Source organism: Melospiza georgiana, chromosome 18, assembly GCF_028018845.1.
Source record: "Melospiza georgiana isolate bMelGeo1 chromosome 18, bMelGeo1.pri, whole genome shotgun sequence".
In the NCBI taxonomy this organism is placed as follows: Eukaryota; Metazoa; Chordata; class Aves; order Passeriformes; family Passerellidae; genus Melospiza; species Melospiza georgiana.
In genome coordinates this window covers 3,181,195-3,206,467 of record NC_080447.1, presented here as the reverse complement: position 1 = coordinate 3,206,467, position 25,273 = coordinate 3,181,195, and the positions used below count along the sequence as shown (strand labels likewise).

At 42.3% G+C, this 25,273-nt stretch overlaps 1 protein-coding gene across 5 annotated transcripts in view; it reads left to right on the top strand.

Annotated features, from left to right (window-relative positions):
• CLIP1 (CAP-Gly domain containing linker protein 1) overlaps nt 1-25,273 on the top strand; it is a 59,536-nt gene that overhangs the window by 18,313 nt on the left and 15,950 nt on the right. For 2 of the 5 annotated variants that reach the window (XR_009115372.1, XR_009115371.1), the window contains exons 4-16: nt 4,935-5,059; nt 6,047-6,263; nt 9,411-9,608; nt 9,968-10,071; nt 10,600-10,660; nt 15,086-15,190; nt 16,511-17,455; nt 18,567-18,683; nt 19,554-19,611; nt 19,844-19,927; nt 20,518-20,674; nt 21,235-21,400; nt 21,490-21,705. Coding sequence is in view for 1 of the 5 variants with exons in the window: in XM_058037141.1 (XP_057893124.1) it covers nt 4,935-5,059; nt 6,047-6,263; nt 9,411-9,608; nt 9,968-10,071; nt 10,600-10,660; nt 16,511-17,455; nt 18,567-18,683; nt 19,554-19,611; nt 19,844-19,927; nt 20,518-20,674; nt 21,235-21,400; nt 21,490-21,705; nt 22,719-24,932 (4,662 nt within the window). In the remaining 4 variants the exon portion in view is untranslated. Of the gene's footprint in view, nt 1-4,934; nt 5,060-6,046; nt 6,264-9,410; nt 9,609-9,967; nt 10,072-10,599; nt 10,661-11,674; nt 11,708-15,085; nt 15,191-16,510; nt 17,456-18,566; nt 18,684-19,553; nt 19,612-19,843; nt 19,928-20,517; nt 20,675-21,234; nt 21,401-21,489; nt 21,706-22,718; nt 24,933-25,273 lie in introns of all 5 variants that reach the window. The other 3 variants (XR_009115370.1, XM_058037141.1, XR_009115373.1) reach the window with 3 other exon arrangements.

The window sequence follows — 25,273 nt, the reverse complement described above, 5'->3', positions numbered from 1 at the left end:
TATCTTACTGCACATGAGGTTTTTGCCCACGTTGGCCTTGCTTTTGAACTTGCAAGTTGACTGCAACCAAACTGGGTAGAAGTGGAGAGGTTTCAAAGCAAATCCTTCCAAGTTCCATGGAAACAGCCCAACAGAAGGTGGAGACTCTGCTCACAGCTCTGGAAAAGCTGGATTTGCTTTCACAGAACTTTGCACATCACAGAATCCACATCATCAAGGCTTTTCTGAATCCTGTTCCAATCAGTGGAAACAGCAGAAATCACTCTTATTTTTTAAAGTTTTCCAAGTTTCCTAAGTTTTCTAAGGTTTCAAATCTTCTCTAAATGCTGATGATACCATACAGTGCATGGTGGTGCTGATTTCCCTGTTCTCTTTAGGACTCCAGGCAAAATCCAGCCCAGGTTTGGGTGTTTCCTGATGGATATCAGCTCTGCTGCTAAAACATCCCCACAGGAATCAGCTCAGTGCAGTTACAGGGTTAATTACAGGTGGAACTGGGTGAAATTAAAGGCCTGTTCCACGAGAAGCAGAGGAGATGATCCCTTTGTCCCCTCTGGCCTTGAAGGGGTGAACAAATCACTTAAACACAATTTCTGTTGCCTGCTGGAAGCAGTTCTGCTAAATCTGGAGGAACAAGAGGAAGATGATTCTGATCAGAACCTGATCAGTGGATCCCAGGTGGTTCAAAGGCTCTGTGTGCCTGGCTGGGCTTTGCTTTTCCAAGTGCTGCACATTGTGGTGCTGAATTGTCCTGAAAATGCAGAAATGCCCAGTGATGCTTTCAGGAGTGACCACAAATTCATGCTCAGGCAGAATGGGAGACAGAGCAGCTGTTATTCACCTTTTACCTTCTCTGGGCAGGTTTCAATAAGTGCTATTGTTGCACTGACACTGTTCAGACCCTGCCTGTCCTCTTTTCCACCAGCACTGCTCAAATCACACCCATTTTTTAGTCCATCTCTCTTTTTCCCCCTGGATCACACTGGTCTATTTGTTTCCTGCTTCTCCTTATCTTTGGAAATGTGGCTGCACAAAGGTTCTCACAAGGTCTGACGTGTTCACCCCCTGTCCTTTCACCAGGGGCTTTTTCACCACTCCAGGTTTCCAAACCCACTTTGCTGTTTCACTTTACCTGGCAGCAAATTAATGTGAGCTCAGGTATAATTGCATAAATGGAATTTAATCACTTTTTGCATGTGTTGGACACAACTCCAGTGAGTTCCAAGCAGAGTTCCTCACCTCACCATGACCTGCAGGCTAACCCAGATTCTCTGGAGTATTGCAGCTTTGTGTTTTACAGCTTCACTCCATTGAGTGTGGGAACTGACTGAGGCAACGTCTGGCACTTCTTTTCTCTATCCATTATTTAGTGACCTGCCTTAGCATGAAAGAAGGTCATGGAAAACTCTCTTTGTGGTAGTTGTGCTCTGGTTTTTCACAGAACTTTCAGAAACCTTTTGATTTTTTTTTCCCCTATTTCTTTTAGAAACTGATGGTTTTTATTTTAGTCCTTCATGCATTACTGGGGAGTAGATCTGCTGGCAAATGCAGCTGGTTTGGGGTTGGGTTTTTTACCTTTTTTGCTGTAATTATCTCAATTTTTAAAAATAATTTTTCTATAACAGATTCTATACTCTGTAAGTCCAATTCTTTTTACATATTGGTTGGAACAGTTGAGTTTTATCATATCAGGATCTTTTTTCCCATTTATGGCACTATTAATTCTGTATATGTACAGCAGCTTGCATCATGAAAAGCCTTTAGCACGCTGTCTTGTGCAGTAGCACCTCACATTGTACTACCAAGGGAATAAATAATAATAATTATTATTGTTATTATTGTTATTATTTTCAAGGCAGATGTCACTTGCAGGTACTAATTGCAGCTGGAGATAAATACACTTTTTGGGAGAGAAGTCTGTGAATGATTGGAAGCCTTCAGTAGTCTCAGGCTTTATAAAGGAGGGCTGATGTGTCTTTAAAGCTGAAATTTAGAAAGCTTTTGCTTAAACCTGAGCAAAACTGCCCATCTAGAGCTTCACTGATTATCTGAGCATGTTACAGCCACGGGTTGCTCCAATTCCTGCTCTTGTAAGGACACACAGAATGTGCAGAGAGAGAAATGGAGTAGCTGGTTATTCAAAGCTGGACTGGGTTTGGAAAAAGCAGAAATTCCTTGGCATCCTCCCTTGAGTCCTGTTGAAAATAACCCAGGTGCCATGGTTACCAGAGGAGTCACTGTGCTGCTCCTGCAGGGAATCTGGTGTGGAGCAGCCCCATCTGCTCTGGGAGCTGAAATTCCTGCATTTCCTGGCTCCCCCAGCCCTGGGTCACTGCAGGGGCTGGAGCAGCTCCAGGGGGCTCTGGGCACTGCCAGATTCCTCCAGGTTGTGGTTTGAGTGTGGTCCCTTCACAATAAACTCTTCCCATTTTTTACATAAACACAGAAGATGAGCAGGGCTGAGGTATGAAACAGAAAAGGAAGAATAATTCTACAGAGAGTTTAACCTGTGCTGTCCTGGAGCCAGCATCACTTCATCCCTTCCCTAGTGAGTTGGAGGGAACAGATTGCAGCAGCTTTTCCTGTCCCTGGGATCCCTGCATGGTTTTATCCTGTTCCACACGGTGCCTCAGACACCTCTTCCCTCACTGACCCCACTCACCCTCCTGTGAGGGGGGGGTGCCTGTGTTTGGGTCATTCATTTGGGTTTGTTTAAAGAAATCACCACAGACACAAACACACACCATGGAACAGGGAAAATTCCATTGCCTGGCTCAAGGGGTGTGGAAAAGGAGCTTGAGGAATCTCTGTGCACCCCAAAACCTGACTCTTGTCTTTATCTAGGCCATTGTTCCAGTTTTCCTGTCTAATTTCTTAAATGGGTTTATAGGGCCTCTTTTGATTTAATTCTTTTTTTTTTTCAGGTAGAAAACAGAACAAAATTGAGTGGGGAAATAGCTTCTAATAGCAGAAGTTCTAATAGCAGAACTACCGAGTCTTTTTACCTAAAGAGACAAAAACCCCTCCCCAAACTTGCCAGAGAAGGAATAAGGAGGAGAATTTGGAACTCATAGTGCAGTTAAAATTTATTTTTATGTTTGTATTTAAGATATTTACCCTCTAGAAAAAGTAGCTAATGTCTGAGTAGCTCTGCCATTTCAGGGGTAGTTCTCCCCAGGGATTATTTTATCACTATTTTATTTTCCCTCCTCACCACCATGCCAAAGATTTGGATTCTCTGTTACTCTTTGGGAGGTTACAATTCTTTTTTTCTAAGCCAGTCCTAGTGCTTGTTTGTGTGTTCTCTGCCAAGAACACCAAATACCAAAGGTTCTACGAGTTGCTATATTAGGCTGTCATGATAACTGTAAACTTTGTGTGTTTTTATTCCATGGAGAGTAATAATTTGCTACAGTGCCACTTAAAGCAGGATCTGAAGGTGACCTGCACTTGTTCCAGAATTGTCTCTAATGACAGAGGAGGAGCTGCCACCTTAAATGTGGACAAGTGGTGCTTCTGCTCCCTTTCTCACTTGAATAATATCCAAAAAAGTTCATTATTCTCCCTGTTTTTCTGAGGTTTGTGTGGATTAGAATTATTTTTCCTCATCAGCTGAAGCTTCATCTTGCCACTGGAGCACAAATGTGTGTGGCAGCTCCTGGGCACTGACTTGGGGCTTTGTGAAGATGTAAAGTCCCCAATTCCTCACAGGTGGCCTCGTGAGTGAGCTCTTCCCAACTGGAATAATGTGAATTTTCTCTTGCACTGTGATCATGCACCTTCATTTACAGCATGAGGAGCTCGTTGTTTTCTAGTAATCCTGGGAGGTTCCCCCAAGAAATAGAATGTCTGCTGTAAAAATTATGTGAAATACTAATTTGCTTTTTAGTGTATAAAAAGGAGAGTCACAGTCTTTAACAGGAGTTTCATTCAACCTCTCTGCCAAGGCCTCACAATATTCCTGGTGGTACAAGGTGTGCTGGAAAACACAGGTGGACATTTTCAAACCTTTGGTGCATTTTCCACGTGGAATTTTGTGAATCTCTTGAAGAGGTTTCCATCTCCATGTCCCTGTTCTCACAATGCTGGATGCAGGTGAACAGATTTGCACAGATTTAGGGCACACCATATTTTCTTCCTGAGCTGCAGGAACCCTGTGGCTCTCCCTGGCAAGTGTCAGCCACACAACACCTTTTCCTTCTCCACTTAATTTAATTCTTCCATCCCCTGGGTATTGGGAAAAGCTGGAGCTCGCAGACATTGCCAGTAATTGGAATGGCTGTAAATATTTAATATGATAAGTTTGAAAGCCACTCTGCTTTCTAGGCTTTCATTTAGGAGTGTTTGGGTTGGTTTTTTTTTATTCTTGAAAGTGAAGAAAAGATAAAATGATTCTCCTCTCCCCAAGGATTCAAATAGCTTTATATATGTAGATATAATAGGTTATATCTACAGGGTTGCCAAGTGCTCTGTATCATGCTTTATATCAGTTACTTTAAATACAAGAGGGCTGTACTGTGTAGTTTATCTAAATTATTCCTTAGAGAAAATATGAAAGGATTTTGTTCTCATTTCATTTCTTTTATTTTTCCTCACAGAATTAGAATAAGAAGCAAACAGACCTTAGAAATCCTAATCTGCTGTAGAAATTTGTGTGAAACTGTAGCACAAACCTATTGCATTCAGAACATTGGTTATACTGTTAAATCTATTTTTTGTTAAATATGTGTCTTGTTAAATACATTTTTTGTTGTGGAGATCAGTATTTGTTCAACATTAATACAAACTCACGGACAAAAAATTACATAGTTTGAAATAAGAACTGGTTATGTCATTCCTGTGCTTTGTGAACAGGGTTATACCAAAAGGTTTGTCACTGGATTTGGGGTTTTATTTGGAAAAGCATTAAATGCAGGTGTTTCTCACTGCTTTAGGTTGGAGGAACAAAGGCTGGAGTCGTTCGTTTCCTGGGAGAAACTGACTTTGCTAAAGGAGAATGGTGTGGGGTGGAGCTGGACGAGCCCCTGGGGAAGAACGATGGAGCTGTGGCTGGCACGAGGTTGGTGCATCCCCAGAGTTACTTTGTGAGATTTTTCTCTGTATTCTCTTTTGGGTTTTTATGTCTTCCATGAGGTTTTCAGTCAGGGGAGGGAGGGAGGGAGGCTCTAAAGCTGCCTTTGCTGCTGCTGGGGAGGGTTTTGGTGTGCAGTGGTTTGAGTTCTCCGGTGCCAACACTTCTCTCACATTCGTGGGATGAGCTGAGCTCTCCTCCCATGTGAGTTTTATTCATAGACTGGTAATGGAAAACACAATTTCCTTCTTTTAAATGCCTGTTGGATTTCTCAGCTTGGAAGGAATGCTCAGTTAAGAAAATCTCTGGATATCCAATAGTTGTACTTAAGGGAGATCTTCCAGCATCTCAGGAGCTGGAAGTCCCTGTTCCAACAGATGCCTCCTGGTAGAGATGGGAGCAGTGTAGCTGCTCCCTCCAATCAGTCCCAATGAGAAGGCATTAATTCACATCATAATTTAACTTTCTTTCTCATTTGCCATAAGGAATGGCCTTTTACCTTATTAAAAAGAGGTTTTACAAAGATTATCTCACCTTAACATAGCTGATAACAGCTTAAAATTATAAGTGGCTTTTGTCTATATTTAACCAAAGATATATGTCCTGTATCATCAAATATACATAAATGGTATGTATGTAATAAAATATAAAACTACTTGATTTAATAAAAGCTGATTTCTAATTTTAACTCTGAGCCATCACATCTGTTGGCAGCTCAGAGGAATGTGATGAAGGGAAAAGCTGTGGATATAAAACTGCATCTGAATGGAATTTTTTAGGCACTAGAGCTGTGGTGTTTACTCTGAATTTCTGAAGTCTGATGTGATCGTGCTGTTTGAGACTCTCAAAGCCCCTTTCCCAAACGGGTGTTAAATACAATTACAGTCCAAGAACTCATACTCCTGATCTAGAACTCTCCACAAACCCAGAAAAGAAGTTCATTCCCGCTCTCCTGTGCTTGCTTTGCCCTTGAAGGTATTTCCAGTGCCAGCCCAAGTACGGGCTGTTCGCCCCGGTGCACAAGGTGACCAAGATCGGCTTCCCCTCCACCACCCCGGCCAAGGCCAAGCCCGCCGTGCGCAAGGTGCTGCCCACGCCCACGGCCCTGAAGCGCAGCCCCAGCGCCTCCTCCCTGAGCTCGCTCAGCTCCGTGGCCTCCTCCGTAAGCAGCAAGCCCAGCCGCACAGGACTCGTAAGCTGATTTTCCCTTCGCATGCTGCCCCTCCCTCCCGCCCAGCCCGGCACGGCCCTGCAGGGCTCTTGGTGCTCCTCCTCCTCCAAAGCATGCACGAAGGAAGGAAATCTTAGCTAGCCCTGGAGAGCAGCTGAACGGTTGAATATTTAATTGAAGCTAACAGAGTGATTGCAATAAGAAAGGGGCTTGGGATGGCAGCTGATTTCTCTGGCTGCAGTCTGTGATGGTGTTCGCAGGGTGCTCGCAGAGACGAGGACCTGACTCCATGTTTCAGAAAGCTTAATTTATTATTTTATGATATATATTATATTAAAACTATACTAAAAGAATAGAAGAAAGGATTTCATCAGAAGGCTAGCAAGGAATAGAGAAAGAATTATAACAAAATCTTGTGACTGGGCAGCTGGGCTATGATTGGCCATTAATTAGAAACAACCACATGAGACAATCACAGATGCACCTGTTGCATTCCACAGCAGCAGATAACCATTGTTTGCATTTTGTTCCTGAGGCCCCTCAGCTTCTCAGGAGAAAAAAAATCCTAAGGAAAGGATTTTTCATAAAATGTGTCTGTGACAGCAGTCTGCATTTAATTCATTTTCTGAAGCTTCCAGATGTCACACTCGGTTTGTTTGAGCAGGAAGCTTCACATTGGCTAAAATGTTCCAAATTTCCTTTTGCTGTTCAAGAGATGAGTCAGCTGAGAAATGCAGCAGGAGCAATTTCCAAGTCTCTGCTGACAAGAAGCCTCTTTCTTTTCTTTTAGATTTGGTTTTAATCCTATAAATTCATAAAGGCTGAGTGTTGCCAAGTGCAGTGGCTCAGGTGAAATCTAACACAGTACTAATTCCACCTAATACACTTACTATGGATTCTTTTGAAGTTGCTCTGTTACATAAATGTCCTAATCTTGGGTTGCAGCAGTAAAATGGAAATCTGGGAAGGCTGAATTTTGAGAAGTCTCTTTTATGGCAGTTGAAAACATAGAAATAATTGGATTTTTCCACAGTCCCCTAGCTTATTCCTTTTATTTTTTTAAACCACAGTCCATAGATAGATCTAATTAGGAAGGAGTGACTCCCAGTGCTGTGGAGCAGGTTCCCTGTCCCACTGTCCCACTGACCAGCAGGTGCCCAGAGGTGACTTCCCCTGCTCCTGCAGGACTGAAGCAGATTACCAGAGGTCAGCAGTCGGTCAGGGCACCAGGGTTAATACCTGGCCACAAAAAGGATTTTTATTTGGCACAAACAGTGGGACTTCATCACTTAATCCATTCTGGAAGTTGCACTTGCAGCTGCAGAGTGCCCTCTAGTTTGGGATAACAGCACTGACACGTGGCACCAAATGCTTCATTCCATGTGCTGTGATCCCCCAAGTTACACCTTGTGAGTGTCTAAAACCTGTTTGCTTATTTTGTTGTGTCCCGGGGATTTTGCATGATTTAGGTCATAAAATACAAAGCTGCTGTAATCCATTATATCTGGAATTAAAATTCCAGCTTTCTCAGGCAGGGTGAACATTTGGTGGCCATCCAAGTTAAAAGGATTGTCCAAATAATTCTGAGACTTTTTCTTTAAAAGTTAAGCTGCTGGGGAAACGAGATTTCCCGTAATCAGGTTTGACCCAGCAGACTTTTCCTGCTTCAGTTTCTAGGAAAACTAAAACTTTTCTGGGGATTTCTGGACTCTTACATTGACTGCTCCGTTGTTCAGGGCTGTTTCTATTTTCTTTTTCCTGAGTAATAAAAGCAGCTGTCAGAGTAGGTGATCCATTGATTTAAGGGGCTGTCTGATGCAGTTGGTGTTTATTGCTGAGTCTGAAGGAAGCTCATGCTTCTCTGAAGAGTTTTGGATTTGTTTTGCAGTTGGGAGTGAGGGGTGATTTGAACACCTAAAACTGTTAGAAAGCAATACACTCTGGAATGGGATTTTTTCTAGAAACTGGGAGGGTCTGAAACAACCACTGCAGCATCAGAGTGAATGTGGTTTATTCTGTCTGGTACTGGAAGGGACCAGCAGGGTGGGATCCAGGCTGGCAGGAGCTGGGCAGGGATTGTGCAGCAGGGAAGGGGAGGTGGCTGAGCTGGCAGGACAGAAATCCCTGCTGTGCTCTCAGCTGGGGCTGGGGGCAGTGCCAGCTTCCCAGGCTGGCAGCTCTTCAGTGTTTGCATCTCTGCAAGGATCATGCTCCTGATTTGGGTGATTAGGCAGAGCTAAAGGATACAACAGCAAATCTTCATGGTTTGGGTTTTTTTAAAAATTAACTGAGCTGTCATTCTCATTTAATACTTAGGCAAATTTCTCAGCTGTTAAAGACAGGTTTTATGAACAGAACTGGATTTTTTTTTCAGTTTTTGCTGTTTTCACAACTATTGCTCACTTAATAATTTTAATTTATTTACTTTCCCTTCTAGCTCAAAAACTGGTAGCTGGTAGGGACATAGTGAATTTTCCCTGGTACTGATTCCAGTGGGGCAAGGTCAAGGAAAACCTGGTTTCATTTTAGCTACAATTCTCCTGATTAATTGTAATCTGCATTCTTGAAATTTAATATTCCAAATCTTTTTCCCACAAGTAATTTAATTCCAAGTAATAGAAACATATATTTTATTTTATATACAGTTGTTGTTCTTCTCAAGGTTGTAGCTTTAAGGTCAGGGTAATTGCTCTTCATGCTGGCTGCTTTTGCCATGGTAGAGGTGCCAGATGCTGGTGGGAGTTCCCAGAGCTTTTCATGGAGCATTTGGAAGTGTTGGACTGCTGCTGGTGACCCAAGATAATGACCTGTTAAATAGAGACATGATTTTTTTGGCCTACTAGAAAGTTGCCTTTCTTTTTTTAATGCAAAAAGATGCTTAGGAGCATCCTGAGCCAGCCTTTGTGTGAGTCTACACCTTCAACTGAGGTCTTTTATTTTCACTTCATCCCTCCTGCCTCTTCCTCTGGCTGCTCCTCCTTACAGGGCTGTGTGGTGGCCACTGTTAAATTCTGGAAAATGAATTTAAGTGTAAAAGGAGAAGGTGCAGTAGGTCACAGAAAGCATTTGCTCTACTAACCCTGTGTTTGTGGATCTGGAGGTGCCCACTCCACCCCTGTTTCCTTTCTCTTGGTGCAGAATGGTTTTTAACTCATTTACTTTGTGAAGTTGACAGAAACCTCTTCCCGCTATGCAAGAAAAATTTCGGGCACCACAGCCCTCCAGGAGGCCCTGAAGGAGAAGCAGCAGCACATTGAGCAGCTCCTGGCAGAAAGGGACCTGGAGAGGGCAGAAGTTGCAAAAGCAACGAGCCACGTCGGGGAGATCGAGCAGGAACTGGCTCTGGTTCGCGATGGGCACGACCGGGTGAGGGAGTTTGTGTTCCTCTGGAGCAGAGTTAACACCATGGCCTTAACCTCCAAAGTGGGCTTTTCCTACTGAAAAGGGCTGGGAGTAAGAGGTGCTGTGCTAAAAGTAAAATAATCCATACCTGTGAGATGTCCCTTGTGGGATCTTTGGCTTGATGAGATGCCAGATCTGCTGGATTTAACTCATTTTTGTTGAACTTCACTGCAGTCTTTGCTCATGTCCATATTTGATAACATTCCTGTCACTTGGCACATCACTTCACCAAATCCTGGCTACTGAGGTACAGGTACATAAATTTAAAAATTCTTGTATTTCCCAGCTTAGTAAATTTTGGTTTTATTCCTCTTCCTGATTAGCACGTGCTGGAGATGGAGGCAAAAATGGACCAGCTCCGAGCCATGGTGGAGGCAGCTGACAGGGAGAAGGTGGAGCTCCTCAATCAGCTGGAGGAAGAGAAAAGGTAACCCCAGACTGTCCTCATTAGTGTAATTAATGTTCCTTTTGTGCTCCCCTTGTGCATCTTGCTGTTCATCCTGATCCAGACACGTTTCTCAGTGCTGAAGTTTTGATGCAATTGTGACATCTTGAAGTCCTGTGGATCCTTTGGATGTGTCCTGAATTTCTGGCTGTTTCCTACATGGATGGTAGAATATATAGAATGTGAGATCAAACTGCTGATTTAGGTCACCTCAGATCATCCAGAAGGGTGACAAAAGGAGAGAATCAATGAGGATTTCAAGGGTTTTAATACAAAATGCCCTCTTAAGAGCTGCAGGACTAGTGATGCCTTACTTTGGCACTGGTAGTGTTTTAAGGACAGAAATTTCCCTCCCTCTGGTGCTTCCTGTGAGAAATTTCTCCTTAATGTTGCTGGCAGTTTGCTGCTACAGTGGGAATGTTGTCACTGTCATTCTGATTTCCACTGAAAAGTGAGCTTGAAAGCATTTGCTTCCAAAATTACTTGAATTTTAATGAGTTGTCCCCACAGGAAAGTTGAAGACCTTCAGTTCCGTGTGGAAGAAGAATCCATTACCAAAGGAGACCTAGAGGTAAAATATCTCCAGCTTTGTAAAAGGGATACCCAGGAGGGCAGGAATCATTAAAAGATGCAATCCTGGTCCAGCCACATGAAAATCATACCCATTTCTGCAGTCCTTTAGTAAGCCCATTGTCCCAAAATTGCAGGATTGCACCCCAAATTCAGTTACACACTTTAGCAAAGGCTGTGCTATGGAAAGGGTGTAGTTACTTAGAGAAAATAAATTAATTCATAGAAAATTCTACCTTTTGCTGTTAAAAGTAACCACTAAGAAGTTTAACCAAAATTAAAATTGTTTTGAAGTTACAAAATTGCAAGTTAATATTTATGCCTTTAAAAATTAATATTGAAGACTTGAACTGTTTGATCCATTTCTTGAGTAATTCCTGTGCTTCCCTTAAGGAAGGTTAATTAATGAAGAGTTTGCACATAAAATGTAAATAGCAATTCATGTGTGCAACTTTTATCTGTTGTTTATAGAATTGTAATGTTGGGCTGCAGCACAGTGTGTTATTGCACACTCAGAATAGAAAACATTTAGGGAAGGATTGCACTCAAGTATCTGAGCACTGCCAATTTTTTATCCCAAAATTCCAATTAATAAGCAAGATACTTTTAGTTGCTGTATTGTCTAATCAGAAGCATAAAGTACAAATTTATTTAACTGTGTTGCTATCAAGCATTTGTGATTGAAGTGCTAGCCTTATGGAAAATTCTCATTTCATATAACATTTCTTTTATTTTAGTCTTCCATCCATTTTAAGATACCTATCTAGACTCTTCATAGAATGCTCCTTTTATTGTTTAGTCCATGGAAATATTTTAGTTTTTTATTTTCTGTTAAATCAATCGATAATCATGGCAAACGATCCTAAAGACTCTTTTGGTTTGTCAAGCTGCTTAACTTGGGGGTTTAAACTGAATTCAAGCTGATGGAATTTCTCCTGTTGTTTGTGTTGGAATGGCAGTGCTGAGTCTGCAGGTGAAACATTTTTGTTTGTTTGTTTTTTAATTTTACTGATAGCGAAAGAGGCAGATTTCGGAAGACCCAGAAAATGTAAGAGGGCACTTCAATGTGCAGAGACATCCCATGTTAACAGATTGTGTGCAGAAAATGCTTTTACTGATTCACTAACTGCATAATCTGTTATTGAGACATTGACTCTGGTATTTGTGTGCATGTTGCTTTCAGAGCAATTACAACATTTCTTGGAAAGAATGTGTGTAATGACTAAACGTGGCAGTGCCATTAACTGCAGCCAGGCCAGTGTGGCTTTAGAATTCTGTAGGGTCACAACCTTTGCAGCTCACTCAAGAGTCCAGGAGCTTGCAGAACTTGACTGACCAACATCCTGAAGTGGCCTTAATTTAAATGTAGGATTTTTGCTGTTTTCTTCACAAAATCCTGCCTGCTCTCCTATGAGATCCTGCTGCTGTTCAATAGATGACAATTTTTCTGAGGGAAAAAATCTGTCTAGTCTTCATCTTCCCAAATTTGTTTCCTTTTTTCTGTATGAAATGCTGAGGGGGAACATGATTAAAACCCTCTGAACAATTACTTTACAAAGCTGTCTGATTTTACTGTTTCTTCATGTAGCTCCTCTTCAAATTATGTAGGAAAAATGTGTTACTTGATAACAGAAATGGCCATGCAAGATGTTTAAGGAGTCCTCTTGCTTCCCTAACTCAGATTAGTGGAATTTTAAAGGTAAATTTATCCTCTGCTGCATCCCCAGCCAAGACAGGAAGTTCTCAAGACCAGAGCTGGATCCTGCTGTGCATCCTTAGGGGTTCCCTTTGCAGAGATCCCTCAGGGATCTGCTTCTCCTCCAGTCTCCCCGTCAGGCTGATGCTTTGTTAGAAATAAATCTGCATGTGCCCTTCCTTCCTCTTGTTTTGTGTACCCCTTCTTTGATCCCATCTTTCCTCCTGACTTCCCTGTTCTGATGTTTCCATTAAAAATTGAGATTTTCACTCTCCAGGGGAGACTTTCCAGGCTGCCCCTGCCTGATCCTGGTGCTGTCCTGTGGTTGTGGCCCAGCACGAGGGGCCTGGAGGGTGCCCTGCCCCATCCTAGAACTGATTGTCAGGATTTGTGGCCTCAGCACAATTTCCCAGTTTGATGGAGATGTCACAGGGAGGTTTATTCTGGAGTGAAGGAATAGCCAGAGCACAGAGGTGCTGCAAAAGGCTGATCCAGCCTCCAAGTTTGGGTGGAATTCTGGGAGGTTCAAGGCAGAGTCAGAATCCCATTTCCACATCACCTCCCTGATTGTGAAGCTCGGGAGAAGGGGAAGATGATTCCATTGGCTTTCTTGTCTGTTTTTTTTCTTTCCTGTTTTTCTTTTCCATCCAAGTTAAGGTTTGCAATCAAATTATTTTCTTCTTTTTGGAGTACTCTCTCTTCTCAGTTCTGGGTTTCCTCAAAGAGAACCATGATCAGTAAGAATTTCTCTCCACATCATCAGGAGAGAAATTGGAGCAGTTCAAAATTTTTCAGTGATTTTTACCTCAGTAAATCTGGAATCTGTCCCTTGGAAATCAGATTTGATTAAAGGATAATCTCTCATCTCTAAATTGGGAAAAAGGTGTCAAACAAAGATCTCAGGAGTATTCTTTTCTAATCTTTTATTTCCATTTTGGCAGGATTTTAACTTCCTTGCCTTTGTAGTATGTAAGAGATGGGATTTAAAAAACCCCAGTAATCAGTGAAGGTCTGTCTGATCTTTGGAGCAGGAAAGCACTGTCTGTAAAATTAATGATCAAAGAGTTTGGGTTTTATGTAGCATAAAAAACCTTAAGGTTACATATTCCAAAGGCACACAGGGGGAATTCTGTAACCATGAGATTTGGGATTTCTTGAGTTTTAGTAGATCCCCTTGGTGAATTAGAATTGAATTGGAATTGAATTTCCACCTTTTAAAGCAGATTGTTTTTCAAACTTACTTACAATTTAGTTGTGGATCAAAACTAACACTGACCTGTGTCAGAGAGAAAACTGAATGGTAGCCACTTATTAAATATTATTTCCCTTAGAATACTTAATTCCATTTTCAAAGGCTATGGGCAGGAAAAGCAATAATCTGTGTTCTTGGAGCATTTTTGCCTGTCACACCCTGAAGATCTTCCACTGAGTGAGAAACAGCCCTGCTACAGAATGAAAGCATCAACAGATCTAAGGAGCAACTTAAAAGTGTCTATGGACCAAGAACTCCACAGAAACATGGCCAGCTGTTTTCAGCTGTTTAAAAAATTCACCCCCTTGGGTGTATGGATGCTTTTTGGAAGGAAGAACTTGCTGCTGCCGAAGGAATTCTGTGTCTGGAGAAGCAGATAAGGAGCTCATCCCCATCTTTATGTTTCTCTTGCATTTTTTTCTCTTCCCCACATCAGAGGTGCAGGTCAGGTTTGAATTACCTGCTGGACTTTCCCTGCTCCTCCCAAACTTCAGGTTCTCTTGCAGGCCTCAGGGACTATCTGAATATCAAGCCAGAATATCAAATATTCTGTGTTCTTGCTAAAAATTCTGTTTGTGAGCAAAAAGCAGGAGGTGCCTGCTCACTTGGGTTCATCTGTGTCCTACTTCTCTTTAGGAACCTGTTAGAATTCCAAAGATCCTACTTCTTTCTTACTTCCACATATTCTTCAATATATTTAGACATCCATAACTGCAGAGCAACCAGGCTGATTCACTTTTTTATCTGGTTTTGAGGAATCTTGTAGCTTGCTTCCTTCCTGAAAGAGAAGAGGGGGGGAGCAGAGCAGGATTTTGGAGTTACAGACAGCCATTCTCTCTCTGTTTCTGTTCAGATAATTCAAACCATAGTGACAGAGGAGCCTTCATGTTCCCAGCTCTTGGCCAGAGGCATTTTTATGGCTGAGACTTAGAGACAGCTACTATCAAAATAAGAAAGTTAAAGTTTTGATTTGTCACATGAGCTTCAGAGGAGAATTTTTGTCCCCTTGTTAATGAGGAATTTTTTATAAAATCAGCCAAAGGCATTAAAGGAAAAGGTAGTGGGATGATAAGGAAAGGGACTTCCCATCCTGTTAGAGCAGGAACAGATATATATGCACATTTATATATTTTTGACATAACTATTCTAATTTGTGCTGAAAACTTCATGTACTGATAAATAACTTCTACTCAGCTGCATGAAACTTTTTTTGTTCCCATTCCTCCATTTGCTGTTCACTTTATTTATTTATTTATTTATTTTACACGGTTGATTTCATTTTTACACGCCCATCCATTCACACCTTCAGCCCATCCTCCTCATCCATAGCATTTTCCTGTCCATTTTCCCCCCCTTGCATCCTCTCTGCTCACCTGTTAGAAGGCTCTGGCAGCACGGCCTGCATGTGGCTCCTCCTCTTGTGCTGGCATGTGATGGTGGCACCGTTGTGTTCTCTTCCTCTCCCTCTCCACTAACAGACGCAGACCAAACTGGAGCATGCCCGCATTAAGGAGCTTGAACAGAGCCTGCTCTTTGAAAAGACCAAAGCTGACAAACTCCAGAGGGAGTTAGAAGACACTAGGGTAATGGTTTTCCCTGTTTGAATAACGAGCCTGATCTGTGTTGTGGAAGATTTCTGGTGGCACAAAGCCGGGGGTGACACGTGCTGGAACAGGTCCTTGCTCCTGCCGTAGCCAGAGCTGGAACACTGTAAAAAATTAGGATTAATTTTGAGCTTCCCTGGGGTGTGTGTGTGTGCCTGGACATGTGACTCGTGCAAGAACTCAGGTAAGATGTCTTCACACTGCAAAAGTAATCCTTGGATCCAAAAGTAGCAAGATGGGATCATGAGTTGACAGAAAGGAACATTCAATTAGCATGAGTTGACAGAAGGGAATATTCAGTAGCTCATTTTAAAAATTAGCACAGTTCATTAAACCCCAAAAAGCTAAGACTGAACATGCCAGTCCTTTTAACACAAACTGAGTATTTGGGGCTTGGTTCCTGAGCTCTACAGTAGCTGCTGCACTGTTTGCTTTGCTAAATCATAGTTGGCAGTGGCTTTTTAGCTCTTCTTTTCCCCACTAATGATATAATCTTTTAATGATTATCTCAGTAATTAGTAATACTGCTGCCTGTCAGAATATAGCTGACCAAGTCAGAAGTCCATCAGATGTCAATTTTAAAATAAAAATAGATATACACACACACACACACATATATTCATGTTCACACATGGGGATTTTCTTGAAGGTCAGGTATGATGAATAAAGAAATCCAGGATGAATATAAAACCAACAATTTAATGTGTAATAAGTACTTTTAAAGGGCAGCTGTGGGTAAGTGATATCTTTTCCAGGAGGTCAAAGAAGTAACTTCCTAATTAGAATTAATTCTGGGAGCTTTTCTGTAGCAAAAACTGCTCCAGCAGTCAGTGAAAAGCTCAGATAGTGCCAGGACACTTTTTTGGAGAGAAGGAGATATAGAAGGGATTTCAGAGGATTTATCAGTTCAAAATGTGTTTATCAATTTCTGACAGTCTTATAGCTGGTGTGAGATGAATTTGGAAGAAATTATTTCAACAAAGACCTCAAGATTCTCCATTCTTTTCCAGTCTGCCTTAAAATGGTTCTGAGGAACATTTTGTTAATCATTGATAATACCCATCCGGGTAGTTTGTAAATTTTTTAGTAATTTATTTCTAGATACTACCAGAAGAACAAATTTTAGTAAATTCTATGTTTCTAGACAATAAAAGATGTTTGTCATATGAACTGTGGACATTTTTCCCTTTGTGAAGCAATTTGCAACGCTCGGTGGAAGCTTTTCAGCAAGGCCTGAGTGTCTCTGTATGAAATGTGTCTTTTGTAATTTTTCTTTTCTTAAAATGCTGTTGATCACAGGTGGCCACAGTGTCAGAGAAGTCCCGGATCATGGAGCTGGAGAGGGACCTGGCACTGAGGGTGAAGGAGGTGGCTGAGCTCCGAGGGAGGCTGGATTCCAGCAAACACATCGACGACGTGGACACTTCCCTCTCCCTGCTCCAAGAAATCAGTTCTTTGCAAGAAAAAATGGCAGCAGCTGGCAAAGAACACCAGAACGAGATGAACTCGCTGAAGGAGAAGTTTGGCCTTAGTGAGGAAGCCTTGCAGAAAGAGATCAAGTCCCTTTCAGCTTCAAATGAGAGGATGGCAAAGGAAAATGAATCCTTGAAAAGCAAGCTTGACCACGCCAACAAGGAGAATTCTGATGTGATTGAGCTGTGGAAGTCCAAGCTGGAATCTGCAATTGCCTCCCATCAGCAAGCAATGGAAGAGCTGAAAGTTTCTTTCAGCAAAGGTGTTGGGGCTCAGACTGCAGAATTCGCTGAGTTAAAGACTCAGATTGAGAAGATGAAATTAGACTATGAGAATGAAATGGCAAATCTAAAACTGAAGCAGGAAAATGAGAGATCTCAGCACCTGAAAGAGATCGAGTCCCTGAAAGCAAAACTGGTGGCAGTCACGGAGGAGAAAGAGCAAAACCTGGAAAGCCTGAAGACCAAACTGGAAAGTGTGGAAGATCAGCACCTTGTAGAAATGGAAGACACTTTAAACAAATTGCAGGAAGCTGAGATAAAGGTAAAGGAGCTAGAGGTACTGCAAGCCAAGTACAATGAACAAACCAAAGTTATTGATAGTCTTACACCACAGATCAAAGCTGCTGAAGAAAAGCTTTTGGACCTTGCTGCACTTGAGAAAGCCAATTCTGAAGGTAAATTGGAAATCGAGAAACTTAGCAAGCAGCTTGAGGCAGCTGAGAAACAAATTCAGACTTTAGAGACTGAGAAGGGTGATGGAATTAGCCAGGTTTGTATCAACATCCATCCTTTTGGTTTTCTTTTGCTTTTATTTTACATTTGTACCCTTTTAATCTGCTATAGGAAATACATCACAGAAAAAAGGAGTTTTCCTGAAGGTGTATCTTGGGACCATCTGAGGAGGTTTAGAGGAGCAGGAACTGGGTCCTGTCTCAACAGGTTTTGCTGCTCCACCTGCACCAATCAGCAAAAGGAAAAAATTCCTTCTGCACCTCCTTGCTGCAGATCTGGGCATGTCTGTGCTGAAATCTTCCTGTTGTGGAAAAGTTGTTGGCTGGTTTGGGAGAGGGTCCACACACCCTAGGGCTTTAATCTTTGGAGATAGACAAGGGGGACTTGGGACTCAGTGGGGAAATATTTCCTTCATTACCTTTCCCCTCCTCTGACAAGGTGATGGGAGAGGCTTTTAAAACAAAAGAAAGCACAGAAAATCCTGGTGGAGCTTTTCTTTGGGCCCAGGCTGTGCAGGGATGGTTTTGGCACTGTTTGACAGCACTTTGGGGCACAGACTGCAACTTGGTGCAGGATTTTCCTTGGGTTTGGATGAAACCTCTGTAAAGCTGATGACAGTGAAGAGTAGTGGGGAAATAACTGGAAAAAGCTCCCTTAAACTCTTCACAGGTGGTTCCAAGATGTGAAATTTTTACCTTGACTCCTTTTGAGGCCACACTGGATTTCTGCACTGGGAGTGCTCCAGAGATTCCCTCCCTGTGTGTGTATTGATCTGATCAGCCAATTGAAGCACAAATAAAAAAAAAAATCAAAAGTACTGATTGAACTAATGCTGAAACTTTGAAATTGTGAGTGTATTCAGAAATTCTGCCATTAAATAATGTGTTCACAATTAATGCCAAAAGAACTAAATTGTAATGATTTCAAATCTATTCCAAGATGCAATTAGTGCTGTGATGTATGCAGTCATCAGTGGAAATCAGCTTCACTCAGTTAACCCATCATAGTTTTTTCTTAATTTTCTTTTATTTTTCATCTTAGAGTGATTTTGATATTACAGTTATTTCTTTCAGATTCACCTTTTAATTTTCCCAATTTTTCATTCATGTTTCTCATTTTATTTTACTCCATTTCATCACCTTTGTTAGGCCAGTAATCTGGCCAAAGAACTGCAGGGCAAAGAGCAAAAGCTTCTTGAATTTGAGAAAAACTTGAGTGCAGTAAATCAAGTTAAAGATTCTTTGGAAAAGGAACTTCAAGTTTTGGTGAGTAATACCCCAAAATTTTGACTTTACTCTTTGAATTTTGGGTTTCATGGTGAGAGTGTCATGGAAATCTGTGGATCAGCTCTGAGCAAAGCCTTCCAAAGGTGTTTTACTCATGGAAAAAATGGGGAAGGGTTTGTGGTTAATGGGATCTGCCTCAGAATAAAAAGAGTCCTCAGTCCTGCTGTATCAGGTGTTTTGTCTAAATAGAACTCATCTATTTATGGATTGCAGATAAAATTAAACCAAATCAAAAGCAGCAGCAGTTTAAATTTAGGAACACTTAATGGCCCTTTATTGTAGCTGTTGTGCCAATTAATGCTTGCTACATGCTTCTTATAAATGGTTTTAAAAGACATTTCTCATTTACATAAGTTTCCAAATGCTGTCTTGTTGGGTGGGGTTTCCCTGAGGAACTTCACTGGCATTAGTAACAAAACAATGGGAATTTTGGTCTTTCCATGGCCAGTAGTAAATATTCAAACTTGGTGGAAGAGCCTCACTTGCATTCCTAAAAATCCTCCTTTTTCTTCACTGTCTGGCATCAATTCCTGCTGGTAAAGCTGGAGAGCCCTGGTGGGGGAGGGCTCACAGGTGTCCCCTGTGCAGCCTGGGAGCAGCAGGGATAGAAACCCCAAATTCTTGTTTCCCACCCTGGAATCTGTGGCAGCTGCTGCAGGAGTTGTTTTAAATGTTGAGGGACTTGCAGCCAAGGCAAGGGAAATCTGTGCTAAGCTGTAACCCAAAAACTCGAGATCTCTTATGATAGGAGCAAAGATTGTTCTATTTGTACATGAAAAATACCAAATACAGTGGTTGAATTGTTCTGTTAGTACCAAGCCTTACCTTAAGTTTTTATCAATTTTTCAGAAAGAAAAATTTACTAGTGCAGCTGATGAAGCAGAGAATGTTCAACAAGCTATGCAAGGTATGTGCTGCTAAAATAAACGGAGAACTAAAAAGCTGCAGAAATTAAATGCCAACAAAATGTGTTTTTTAAACACTTTCAAGCTCATAGCTGATGTCCCAGCAGTTTCAGGGGCTGTGGAAAGGACAGGATTATTTGTAGCCTCTCTGAAGGGTGACATACCTTGCAAGTAGGTAGAATTGTCTACATTTCAGTAGTTACTAACTTTGTTTTCCAAATTTTACTTGCCTAGAAACGGTGAAGAAGCTGAACCAAAAAGAAGAGCAGTTTGCACTCATGTCTTCAGAACTGGAGCAGCTCAAGTCTAGTTTGACTGGTAAGGAAGGGATGAAATGGAATGTTCTGGAAATGCCTCAGCCTTGTGCCCTGTAGCCTGCAGGAGGCTTTGCTGTGCCTTTCATCTCCTTAGATCTCTGTAAAACCAGTGCAGGGGGTTTGTGCCCTGGAGCAAACCTTGCCTGGTGGCAGAAGTGACCCCAAGGCTGCCCCTGCCCCTGGCAGTGCCTGCCCTACCCTGAGGCATTTTTCACTGCAGCTCTGTGCTCCCTTCCTTGTTCATTTTCTGCTGCTGTGGAACAGCTGAGGAGTGACTTCACCTGCAGGACCTGCAGGTCTCTTCCTCCACTGCCTCCTTCCCCTCTGGGACAGCAGAACTTGTACCAGCATCTCATGGCCTGGAGTGAAACACTTCTGAAACAAAGAGCTCCTGACCAGCTGCTCTTTGCTAAGAGTCCTTAACCTTCTGCTGCAGTTACCAGTTCAATCAAACATCATTTTTCTTTTTAAAGGGGTGATCTGTGAGGTCTGGAGCATCAGTATTGCTGGTTTTAGTTCTTTAGTTCTCCAGCTGTTCTTTGCATGCCCTTCCTGTAGAATTTACAGCTTAACCACCTTTGTTTTGCTCAGAGATGGAGAGGAAGCTGAGGGAGCGAGAAGAGAGGGAGCAGCAGCTGGTGGAAGCAAAAGCCAAACTTGAAAATGACATTGCAGAGATCATGAAGTCATCAGGAGACAGCTCTGCCCAGCTCACAAGGATGAACGATGAGCTGAGGTTAAAAGAAAGGTATTTCATCCCTGCCACATCTCCCCTCCCACACTCCCAGCTTCTCATTTTATTTTTCTGTAAATATCTGAACAAGATGCTCCTGAGTGTCACATTGATATGACAAGTGAGCTTATTCTAGCAAACTAAATCAATCAAAGCAGTCTCCTGGGAGTGGTTTGAAGAGCATCCAACACTGATAATTCCAAAATTCTTACATAACATGCTTCTTATTGCCCACAGTAAATGACCTCTTGAATAATCCAGACTGTTTTGTGATTGTGCTCCCTGATTATTTGATTACCTGATAAACTCAGTTCATTTAGATATATAAAAGACTTGGGTCACAATTTTGTGAGAGAAAATGTGGGGGGTTTTCCCCAAATAAAAATTGTGTGTACAATACTGGGGAGAATATAACTTGATCTTCCCTGTTTAGCAGAACACTATCTTTTAAACAATGAAATCTCTTTCTAAATGCTTGGTCAGAATATAGAACTCCAGCACAATCTTGGCTCTTTCATCTCTGTGCTTGTGGTGCTGTCAGCAGAAAGTGATGTTCTTTCATTTGCTCTTTCCAGGCAGTTGGAGCAAATACAGCTCGAGCTCACAAAGGCAAATGAAAAGGCAGCTCAGCTTCAGGAAAATGTGGAGCAGACAACCCAGAGAGCTGAGCAGAGTCAGCAGGAAACTCTCAAGATTCATCAAGCAGAACTGAAAACTCTGCAGGATCATTTAACAGACATGGTAAGAACAATTTTAAAAGCACCAAAACTGTGCAGAAAAACGGTCCCACTGCTGCTTGAACTGTGTTTTACTGTCTTACCTTCCACCAGAAAAAGCAGATTGAGAGCAGCCAACATCAGTACAAAGATCTTCAGGCAAAGCATGAAAAAGAAGTTTCTGAGCTGGTGGCTAAACATGATGCAGACATCCAAGGGTTTAAGCAGAACCTGCAGGATGCACAAGAGGCACTGAAAAGTGCCCAGAGGAAAAACAGCGAGCTGGAGGCACAGGCTGAGGAGCTGCAGAAACAAGCAGAGCAGGCCAGAGTAAGTGGCTTTTGTCACTCTGCAAGTGACTTAAAGTTCAAATTTTCTGTCTCAGTGACTCGTTTTCTCTCTGCTTCAACCTTTCCTAGCCAGATTTTTGTAGTATTTCTGTTTTGACCTTTCCCAGGGTGTGTGGGTGTGGGTTAGGGAGGAGAAGCCCACAGGACAAACTGGTTGTTAGTTCTGCTCTCAGTTCCACAAGAGTTGATGAGTTCAGTTCTTTAATATCAGTTAACATTTTATGTTCATAGATCTGGCTCAGCACAGCCAGCTGGAGCCAGATGTCATCCCCTGGTTTTTTATGTGCTTGCATTTTAAGATGCATTGTGAACTAGTTCATTTAGAAGTGCTACACACCTTTTATTTGTAGTATGATCTGCAGCTATTCAGTGTGTGTAGCTTGACTTTAGCAATTTTAATTTTTCCTCCCATTTCTTTGACTTTACTGCTTGCTTTCATGCCTCAGCAATTATTTGCTATAATCTTTGCTGTATGATTTAGCAAATTATTTAGTGTATAAATTGACACACAATATTGACAGCACTGATGTGGTGTTTTGAATTAAAGGGATAAAATTAAAGGGATCATGACAACATATTTATGTGAAAATCATGAGGAGGTGAAACTGAGAATTGCAAGTCAGTTTCTAATAGAACTCCTTGCATTTTAATTAATTTAGAGTCTCATGAAATCATTCTGTGGCTCTTCTGAACAATTTACAGTCAGTCAATTTATTGAGAGTACTTTTATAAATTACATGAAATTTTGGATGGAGGAACCTTTAAACCATGATAATTTTAATATTATTTAGCCACTAAAATCCTCTTGTGGATGATGTGTGTTCTGTAATGTAGCAGGGGTGTCTGCCAGCAGAGTTCAAACAGACACAGTGTGTCAGTGTATACACTTTTAAAACTTTAATTAAGTTGCTCTATTTGCCCTTAAAGCACAATTCTCATTTGTCTGCTTGACTTGATTTTTGTTTTCCCTTCCCCCCGACTTTATTTCTTTAGTCCTTAAGCTCTGTGTTAGCCTCCTCCAGAAAAGAAATCGAACAAATGTCAGACAAGATGAGGGCTTTGAGATCAGAAAAAGAGACTTTGGCACAGGAGGGGAATACTTTAAAATTAGAGAGAGGTCCCTTGTTATCAAAACTTAAAGAATTGGAATCAAAGATTTCGTTAATGCAACAAGACCAAGAAGAACTGAAGGCAGAAAATAAAAGAATCCTAAAGCAGAAGGAAGAAGCTGAGGCCAAAAGCCAGCAGGAGAGCACAGAAAAGGGAGCACTGGCTTCTGAGAAAAGCAAATTACTCTCTGAACTCGGGGCAGTGCAGGCAAAGCTGCTGGAGGCAGCTCAGGAAAATGAGGCTCTGCAGTCCTTGGAGTTAACCTTGTTCCAAAAGCTGGAGGAGCTTCAGGCCAGCAGAGATGCCATGGATGTGGCGTGTCAGAAACATGTCAAAGAATGGGAAGAGCTGGAGAGTTATCAGAAGAGACTTTTGGGAGAGAAAGATGCAGCTCTAAAAGACAAAGATGAAGTTATCCAGAAGCTGGGAAGTTCTTGTGAGGCCCTGGCCAGAGAGCAAAGGGAGCTCCAGCAGCAAGTGTCAGCTCTGGCTGCAGAGAGAGTGTCAGCCCTGGGGGAGCTCTTGGCTCTGCAGGACAGACACAAAGCCCTGGAGGAGGAGCTGGGCAGGCTCTTGTCAGGCCTGCAGGAGGAGAAGGAGATGCTCCTCAAAGGCACAGAAAAGCTGCAAGTGAGCTTAGACCAGGCAGTCAGTGAAAACCAAGTGTTAAAAGTGAGAGAGGAGGAGATGCAAACCCAGCTCAGCAAAGCGAAGAAAGACACCCAGGAGCTGCAGAGTTCCCTTGAGAACCTCACTCGTCTCCTTGAGGAGATGAAAGCCTCAAGAGACACACTCAGTTTGGAATGCAATCACTTACATCAGGAGAAAGAGGCTCTTTCCTCATCAGAACAGAGGCTTTTGGCTGAAAGGGAGCAACTTCTCAATGAAAATAAGGCAACTGCTGAGAAGCTTGTGAAGGCCTCAGCATATGCTGAGCTTTGTGAGAGAGTCTGCGCTGAGAAAATGAACAAGCTGACCTTGGAGAAGGAATCTGTCCTTCAGAAGTTGTTGCAGTTTGAGGAGCACAATGAGGCTCTTCTCCAAGAGAGGAAGGAACTGGAGACAAAATACTTGGAGCTTCTTGGTGAAAACGAGTCCTGTGCAAAGGCAGTTTCTGATCTGAAGAGAGAACGTGAGCTGGACCTCCTGTCCAGGAATGCTCTGGCTGAAGAGAATGCCTCACTCCAAAATTCCATTGAAGCCCTGAAGGGAGAACTCAGTAAGAAGACTGTAGAAAACCAAGATTTAATGGCCTGTAAATGTGACCTTTCCAATCTTCTGCGGAAGGCCCAGGATGCCAAAAGAGCATTAGAAGCTGAGCTGGCAGCTGCAGCACACACCAAGCAGGTCCTGTCGTCTTCCTTGGACACCTGCTCCTTTGCCAGGGAAATGCTGACCAGGGAGAGGGATGAGCTGCAGGAGGAGTGTCAGAAATTAAACAAAGAGGTTGCTCTTGTGAAAGAATCCTTAACCTTGGAAAAGGAAGCTCGAAAACTGGACGAGAAGTCATTTCTGTTGGGACGTACAGAACTTCAAAGGAACATCTGCTCCTTGGAGAAGGAGCTAGAAGAGCTGAGAGAGAAAAACAAAGTTCTGGCTGAGAAAACACTTTCCATTGAGGAGAAAGAAAAGTGTGAAATGAAACTGGTGGAGATAATGAGAGAGGAACAAGTCATCTGTGCAGAGAAGGAGCACGTCACTGCCAACATGAGGCGGCTGAAGAGCAACTTTGCCTCCGTGTCCAGAACCGCGGCCGAGTTCCGGGGCGTGCACAGCGGCATCGCCAGGAAGATGGATGTGCTGGAGCACGAGATGGAGCTGATGGAGAAGGAGGGAACTGAGTACCTTCAGGACCTGGAGATCCTGAGGAAGGAGCAGAAAAATCTGCTCCTCAGTCAGGAGGGACTAGTGAAGGAGAAGGGGATATTATTCCAGGATTATTACAGACTCCATGAGGAGGTTAAACTTTTAGAACAGACTAACACTGACCTCTCAGGCAAATTGTTGGAGTCTCAGGGCCAAAATCAGATGCTGCAGGAGCAAATGAAAAATCTGATTTTGAAAGTAAAAGAAATTGAGACTCTCCAGGCCCAAGCAGTAGTACAGAAACCAGAGGTATTGAAATTCATAGTTAAAAGTCAAGTCTGGGGCTGGTTCTACTAATCCTGAGCACTAACCCTGGTGTCCTGTCTGCACCTCCCTGCACACTCAGCACTTGATAACACACTGCACTTGTGGGCTCTCACTGTGGTACCTGGGGGGTGTTGCAAGTTGCAACTGTGAGTCTAAAAGACACTTTTTTTTTCTTTTTTTTTTAATATTTTTAACTACAAAAGCCTCTATTGTTGCTGAATGTTACAAGAAAACAACATAAACTGTGAATAAAAGGAAGTTGTGTTCCCTGAATCTGTGAGGAGATGTGGAGCAGCTCCTTCTGC